Genomic DNA, 8,481 nt, shown 5'->3' with positions numbered 1-8,481 from the left:
AAAGTGCATTCTATCATACAATATGTTGATTAAATCTTATCATCAAGATTAAATGGAAAAAAAATAATTCTTAGTCACTGCCAAAAATGTATTTGAGCACAATTCATTGTTTATCAACAATTACTTGAGTACATTTTTTGCCCTAACATAAGTTTTATTTAAAATATTGACAAAATCATTTTATCAACACATTCTAAGACTTTGTAAGAGAAAGTATGTTTTCAAAATGTATAAAAACATGCAAAGATTTTGAATCCTACTATGCTTTCATGTTGTAAAATGAGTTGTGATTGATAATCTGATTTGTGTGATTTTTGTGATATTTGGGCCTGGCCCCATTTTATTGCTCAAAACTTCTTAAATCCCTTGTAACGGGATAAAGCTAACTATTTTTGTTTTTCAATAAAATTGCTAAATATTTACTTATTTATGAGTTTTTATACTTCAGACAGGAAATATCTTTAAGACAATCACAATATACCATTTTTCATTTATCAAATTTCAATTTAAGAATTTGCTTAGGCTAATTGAAATAAGCTACTTAAGCCTCAGTTAGGATTAAAATGTTTTGAGAAATTGGGGCCAGGAATTCATTCCATATCAATCTTCTTCTCACCATATTTTTACATTTTAGAAAAAACTCTGCTGATGTTGATATCCAGCTCGAGTTACCCTTGCTTGATGGAATTTAGCATAAAGTCATGGTTACACAAAAAGGTAGGTTAAAAAAGTAAATTCAGGATGAAACTTGGTGTAATGAACACTTTTATTAAGCTATCAAGTGAAATTGATTAGGTGTCGCACCATTCGGAATAGAAAAGACAAATATAGCAATCAGCCTGTTTGTTTGTCTTCTCTTTCACGGCTTTTTCTGTCTATTTTGGGAAAAAGACCCCAGACATTTTGGGAAATTTGCGTCGCAAAAATGCAGAAATTGGGAAATTTTACAGTTAAAAGAACAAGTGTCTCGGCTTCTGTGAGTAAAGAAATTATCTAATATTAGTTTCTTTTCCCTTTTAAAGACCTCAAATATCTGAAATATCAATTCTTGGGGTGAAATATCTATTGCAATAAATCATGACAGATAATATTTCATACTGATCTCTGCATGTGATGAATATCAATGATTTCTGAATTCAATTTTCCAAAAAACTTTACATCACATGCTTTATTAGGATGTTGAAAATGAACCAGGACAGGTAAAAAGACTAACATGGGGGGCGGAATATACTTTGCTTTGGGAATTGGTCTGATAGTCGGACCCGTTGGTACTAAAGCCCAGTCTTTAGACATTTTTAATGTTTTTTTCTCAGTAACGTTTAATCCATTGAAGATATTGTCTTAGGCCATTGAAGATATTGTCTTGAAACTTCATAGATTAGCTCACAATTATCATACACTCTATTGACAAGTAATATAACTCCAATAAAATATTGTCCAATTTATGGCCCTTTCAATTTACTTTTTATAAAAGCTTGAAAAGCTCTGGAAAGATTCTGAAAGGAATTGAATGGAAGTTAAAGCATCATTATAATTATGGGAATGCAAAATTATGACTTGTGTAGCAAAACAACCATAACTCTGTGACACTCTTCATCAAATTGCCTCCCTTGATAAGAGTAAAGACTTAAGTACAATAAATTTAAAAGAAGATAGTTCTGAAATAAGTGGAATGAAACTTGAAGCATCAATATAATGATTGCAATGTAAAAGAATATAATGTATACATTCGCTTAGAGGCTTCATGGAATTTGCTCGTGTGCCTTACTGCGTTCATACAGCATAAACGCAAGAAAAAATACGATCAATTCTTATGTATTCACAGGGCATCATTTGAAGTTTCTTAAACTAATGTCATTCACAACATTGTTTATATATATATATATCAATGGCAAATGTTCAAGCTGATCTTTTTCTCCATCCTTCTATGCTTGGAAAATGAGCAGATTTGAGAAAGTTGTGAAGTACACACAACTGTTGATTTTTTTTCAAGAATTATATGAATGTCCCGCATAAAACCAGTCACTGCAGGGTGGATTCATAAAGTTGCATAGTGCTTGAACAAACATATCTAAGAGTCCTTGGGATGTGTCTGATCTGTACAGCCATTTTTGATAATGCTTCTGAAGACTACAATCCAATGTAGCTCTAGTGAGTGCATCATTGGTACTCAACCATCCAACCTACTTAATTAATCAAGTTAGATAAATCTAGTTTGCATTATATTAAAAAAATGGCCCCTTTTTTAGACATAGAAATTCTGGTAAAGGTTTTGCATGTTACCACTTTTAAGTCATTACCTCAGCGAATACATCATGTATTACATTGAAACTTTACACACATGCTCCCAACCATTTAACCTTCTTCTTTAATCAAGTACGATAACTCTATCTTTCATATTATATAATTTTTTGCCCCTTTATTATGAGACTAAATTCTGGTTAAGATCTTGCATGTTAGCACACATAGGATAATATCTCAGCAATTACTTGATATATTACATTGAGACTTTATACAATGGTATTCAACCACCCAACGTAATTGAATAACCAAGTTAGATAACTGTATTTTGCAAATAATGGCCCTTTATTATTAGACTAAAAATTCTGGTTAAAATGTTCCATGTAAATACATCTATGTTAATATCTCAGCACATCATGTATTGCATTGAAATCTTATCTAACAGTGATCCATGCATGTTTTGCCAAAACTTTTCAGTCCTTCCGCTGAAAAGCGGAGGAATAGTCGAGCGCGCTGTCTCTGTGACAGCTCTTGTTCTTAAACCGTTAGTAACGGTTGCATGTGTACCCTATAATAGTTCTGGCTGAGTTATGCCTCTTCGATTTGAAAAACACATACCAAAAAAAACAGACAAGCTTTGGCATTCTATCCTCAGCCTACTTCTCTCAACTTAATTTTAAACTTCAAGGCCTGCTGGGGCAGTATTCAGTATCATTCTTATCCTTAGATATGCCTCAGTGATTTCATTTAGTCTATTGGCTAGTTATTTTTACAGTCCAATTAAAACACTCATTATAAATATACTCTTAAACATAAGTTGGATCTAAGTTGGAATAATATTAAAAACACACCAAGATTAGTTAATCTTATTGTTACAAGGTAACAGGACATATATATATATATATATATATAATATATATATATATTTGTTATATTAATATTATGCTTTCTGGTGGTTTATTATAAGTTACGAGGTTAGTAGGTGACCCTATGGGATATGCAGGGCAAAGGAAATCATCGGGTGAGAAGGAAGCTCGAACCCAGATATAGTTTCCTGCGCCCTGTTTGGGCCACCTACTAACCCTGTTACGTATATATCATGTCAACAACCCGTTTACATGTTTAAATGTTTCATTTATTCATTGAAATATTTATTCATTTGAATTTGAATCGGAAAATAGACGCCATTTTGGTACAATATAAATTTGGTGACCCAATATGGAAAAATATGAGGTCACCGTGTGACCAGTCCTGGACCAATGGCGTTGCGTCATTTATGTTGGAGGCGTGATATAGAGGTTTATCAGGAAAATGAAAAAATATATTAAAAATATCCTGAGAGGCTGTATGGTTTAATACCAGTACATATTGGGCGATGTACGAGTTCAAGGTAAACTACATTGTGACAAAGGGCCATTAATAGATGAAATACATATCAAGGGAAATATTGAGAGGCTGTATGAGGTTTTAGTATTTGAAATACATGGTGATAAAGGAAATATTTAAAGTATGAATGAGCCTTAAATATGTGAAATATGTATCAAGGGAAATATTCTGAGGATGTAATAGCCTTAAATAGGTGTAATCCATATCAAAGGAAATATTCTGAGGATGTCAATTAGCCTTAAATAGGTGAAATATGTATCAAGGGAAATATTCTGAGGATGTAATAGCCTTAAATAGGTGTAATCCATATCAAGGGAAATATTCTGAGGATGTCAATTAGCCTTAAATAGGTGAAATATGTATCAAGGGAAATATTCTGAGTATGTAATAGCCTTAAATATGTGAAATATGTATCAAGGGAAATATTCTGAGGATGTCAATTAGCCTTAAATATGTGAAATATGTATCAAGGTAAAATATTCTGAGGCTGCATCAATTAGCCTTAAATATGTGAAATATGTATCAAGGGAAATATTCTGAGGATGTAATAGCCTTAAAAAGGTGTAATACATATTCTGAGGATGTATGAGCCTTAGATATGTGAAATACATATCAAGGGAAATATTCTGAGGATGTATGAGCCTTAAATAGGTGTAATACGTATCAAGAAAAATTCTGAGGATGTATGAGCTTTTAATAGGTGTAATACGTATCAAGGGAAATATTCTAAGGATGTAAGAGCCTTAAATAGGTGTGATACATGGTGATAAAGGCAATAATTATAGGATGTGTGACCCTTTAATATTTGAAATATATGATGATAAATAAAATAATTAGAGGATGTATGACCCTTTAATAGGTGATATACATGGTGATAAGTGAAATAATTAGAAGGTGTTTGACCCTTTTATAGGTGAAATGCATGGTGATAAATGAGATTATTAGAGGAAATATGAGCCATTAATAGGTGAAATGCATGGTGATAAATGAAATTATTAGAGGAAATATGAGCCATTAATAGGTGAAATGCATGGTGATAAATGGAATATTTAGAGGATGTATGAGCCATTAAGAGGTGGAATGCATTGTGATAAATGAAATAATTAGAGGATGTATGAGTCATTTATAGGTGAAATGCATGGTAATAAATGAAATAATTAGAGGATGTAGGAGTCATTTATAGGTGAAATGCATGGTGATAAATGAAATAATTTGAGGAAATATGAGCCATTAATAGGTGAAATGCATGGTGATAAATGAAATAATTTGAGGATGTATGAGTCATTTATAGGTGAAATGCATGGTGATAAATGAAATAATTAGTGGATGTATGAGTCATTTATAGGTGAAATGCATGGTGATGAATGGAATAATTAGAGGAAATATGAGCCATTAAGAGGTGAACTACATGGTGATAAATGAAATGATTAGGGGATGTATGAGCCATTAATAGGTGAACTACATGGTGATAAATGAAATGATTAGAGAATGTATGAGTCATTTATAGGTGAACTACATGGTGATAAATGAAATAATTAGAGGATGTATGAGTCATTTATAGGTGAACTACATGGTGATAAATGAAATGATTAGGGGATGTATGAGTCATTTATAGGTGAACTACATGGTGATAAATGAAATGATTAGGGGATGTATGAGCCTTTAATCGGTAAAATGCATGGTGATAAATGAAATAATTAGAGGATGTATGAGCCTTTCATTATTGAAATAAATATCAATATTGCGCTATCTAAATCAGAAGTGTGCGCTTAAGATGTAATTGAAAGTGATAGGCCTATTTGAAGCTTACACAGACCCCTTTAAGACTAAAAAATCCTGTTTTCGTGATAAGGGAAGTATTGAAAGGATGTACAAGCGTTAATAGGTGAAATACATATCAATATTGCTGCCTAAATTAGAAATGTTTGCTTAAGATGCAATTGAAAGTGATAGGCATAATTCAAGCTTACAGACCCTCTGATAAATGCATTTACATAGTTTGTTTAGGAATGTTTATAGAGGTCTTTAGATTAATTTGTGAATATTCTATCAATACCGTCAAGTTTCATGGAGATATTTTAATGTATTGATGAGAATTTGTTACTATTTGTGGATGAATTTCAATATTATTTAGTTTTATACTGGTTTTGAATATCATATCAATACTGTCATGTTTCATTGAGATGTATTTATGCCAATATATTAATATGTCGAGTAAAGTGGATTAAATGCATTATTATTTTTGCATGTTTAAAAAACATGAAAGTGTTGTTAATCTTTAGAAAGTTGAGTTACATGTAGGATTTACGCTGAGATTATAGAGATTAAGGATTAAATTATGAATGCTTGATATACATGTGATCTAAGGATTAGTAAAAATTAACAGTTGAAAAAGAAAACATTAATACACTTAACAGTTATTGCATTGGATGGATTTAAAACAAATGAGTGGTCTACTTTTTAATAAACTTTAAATGTTAAAAAAGTAGAGTATAAAAAGATGTAGTGTGCTGGATAAATAGGTTCAGTGGCAAATACAAATGGAAGTGATAAGAGCTAATAACATTATATTTAATAAATCAGGATCATCAAACGCGGGTACCCTCAAGGCCGAGAAGCATGCCTTGTACAAATTGTCCAAGACGCCTGTGGACCAGGGCGCACAGAAGGACATTCATATGCCCTATCCCGCCAAGACCCCTGGGGCTGGGAGTCCAAAACTCCAACCCCTCGATAATGCAGTAAGGGCTCATGTAGGGCCCATTTTAGGGGCTGGACAGAGTGACATGAATGATGGGGGAAAAATGCTGCAGATGAGGGATACTTTCGGAATGCCTGTATTGGAGACTCCGTTGTCATGGAAAAAGCGGGAAAGCCCAGCTGACAGCGGCATTGAGATGACACCTGTCAGCATGTCCCCACCTAAAGTCAACCCAAAGGTATGGTATAATTCAGACTTGAGATTAAAAACCTGTAAGATTCTAAACTGGTTAAACTTAGGCTTCACAACAATTTCTTAAAATAATTTTGCAATTGAGGGGATTATCCGTCAAAAACTCTATTATTTGTGATATTACAACATATGTTTTTGCGGTTAATGAAATTTTGTAGAGGATTTCAGAACATGACAGTTAATGAATAAAAAATGTCAAGTAATTGTCATAGCCTTCAGATGCCATGGTTGTCTGCCATGGCGTTGTGCGAATATTTTAACCTTTGACTATAACTAAAAAAATATTCAAATAAAATTAAGAACCGATTATTTACAATAGATAATATGCTAGGACAGTTAATACTTAGAAGTGCAATTGTGTAAAAAATTAGGTAAAATTTGATTTCATTTTTAAAACATTAATATTAATGACATTTGTAAGTCAGCTTGAAATGGACTTGGAAACAATTGTTAAAAACTTAAACACCTAGTCGATGATTTTAATGATATTCTGAGGAGAATAAACGCCTACTTTCTAATTTCTAATACTAATTTGGTACAAAATGTAAATAATGACTATACACAAACATATTGGATAAGGCCTATCACTTTGTCGGAAGTTTTTTTCGAGTTATGCCCCTTGACCAATTGTTAAAAATGGACATGTTTAAGCACCTGCTAGCATTCCAAATCTTTTATTATGGCGCTTATAACAAACATTTTGTTGAAAATCTTAACACAGAAAAAGGTAAAGTAGAAGTTGAGGGTCACTTCAATTTGTATTTAATAAGTTTTCCACCTCTCACCCAAGAGGTTGTGGGTTTGATCCTCACCAGTAGTATTTTCTCATGGTCTCTTAAAATGGACACAAGTACTGGTTTCTAACCAGCAAACAGACTTGAGAGTGATTCTATAAGCTATCAGCTTTCATCAGAATCGAGCTAAAAGAAATTAGTATTAATAAAACTAACACAGACAGACAGATAAATGAGTGCCGTTATGCTGCCAAGAAATGTTCATACTTTTAGCCTGAACAAATAAGTTGATACAGGATTAAGCACCTTTAACTCCGATTTCAGGATGTAGTAAGCCTTTCTTATTGATAAATACCATCACAAAATAAGAAGCAAAAGGTCACTAAATCAATAAGGCAGCACTCGGTATAAATCAGATCTTGTTAAGGTAGTTTATTTGAACGTGGGCCAGCGAGTACGGGTAGCAATCATCATTTAAATGCCGTATTTGGTAGAGAAAAGATATCTCTGCTATCATTATCAAAACGGGTGTATTGATTTCAATAATCTCACTTGAACTTTATCACCGCGGGAAAATCGAGTTATTCTTATAAATTGATTATCAATAGAGCATGGCTTATCATTACATTGAAAGGACATTAACTTAACTTGTCATTGGAAGCAATCAATACTGTTTTTAATGCAATAAGAAAACTATTAGAAAAAAATAAAGGAGAAATTTATTCATATTGAAAGATTTATTCATATGAGTAACAGTCAACTATACAGAAATTTTCACTTGATATAAATATATACTAATATTTATATAACACTAAAAATAGTTTTTATACTGATGTTTAGTGTTACATTTATTTTCTATATATTAATATTTATATTTCATTTATAAGCTGCCAACAGTTATACAGTTGGGAAATCATTAGCATAAAGTAATTTCATGTATTATGTGCGAGTTCAATTTTGGCGATCTATGGAAATAGAGTGGGCGAATCTTTGCCGAGCTTATTAATAGACCTCTCTCTAAATTATCAAAATTGGACTTTAGCTTCAATATTTGGTTTTTCTTTGGTGCAAACACCAAGTATATGCTTCCTTTCACTACTGACACTAGTTGAACAAGTAAACCTTGGTGGAAAAATTATACCAACTGAAATATACACTTTGAAACTA

General features: G+C 32.2%; 1 protein-coding gene across 12 annotated transcripts in view; it reads left to right on the top strand.

The window, feature by feature from the left end:
• The first annotated feature begins 608 nt into the window (after positions 1-608).
• Positions 609-8,481, top strand: part of LOC128238745 (uncharacterized) — a 48,252-nt gene continuing 40,379 nt past the window's right edge. For 3 of the 12 annotated variants that reach the window (XM_052954965.1, XM_052954967.1, XM_052954975.1), the window contains exon 1: positions 5,708-6,566. In XM_052954965.1, the coding sequence (XP_052810925.1) occupies positions 6,168-6,566 (399 nt within the window). In that variant the 5' untranslated portion in view covers positions 5,708-6,167. Of the gene's footprint in view, positions 718-5,702; positions 6,567-8,481 lie in introns of those variants that run through there. The other 9 variants (XM_052954976.1, XM_052954970.1, XM_052954974.1 and 6 more) reach the window with 6 other exon arrangements.

Source organism: Mya arenaria, chromosome 6 (assembly GCF_026914265.1).
Source record: "Mya arenaria isolate MELC-2E11 chromosome 6, ASM2691426v1".
In the NCBI taxonomy this organism is placed as follows: domain Eukaryota; kingdom Metazoa; phylum Mollusca; class Bivalvia; order Myida; family Myidae; genus Mya; species Mya arenaria.
The sequence above is the reverse complement of the archived record's forward strand: the minus strand, read 5'-3'. Positions and strand labels throughout refer to the sequence as shown.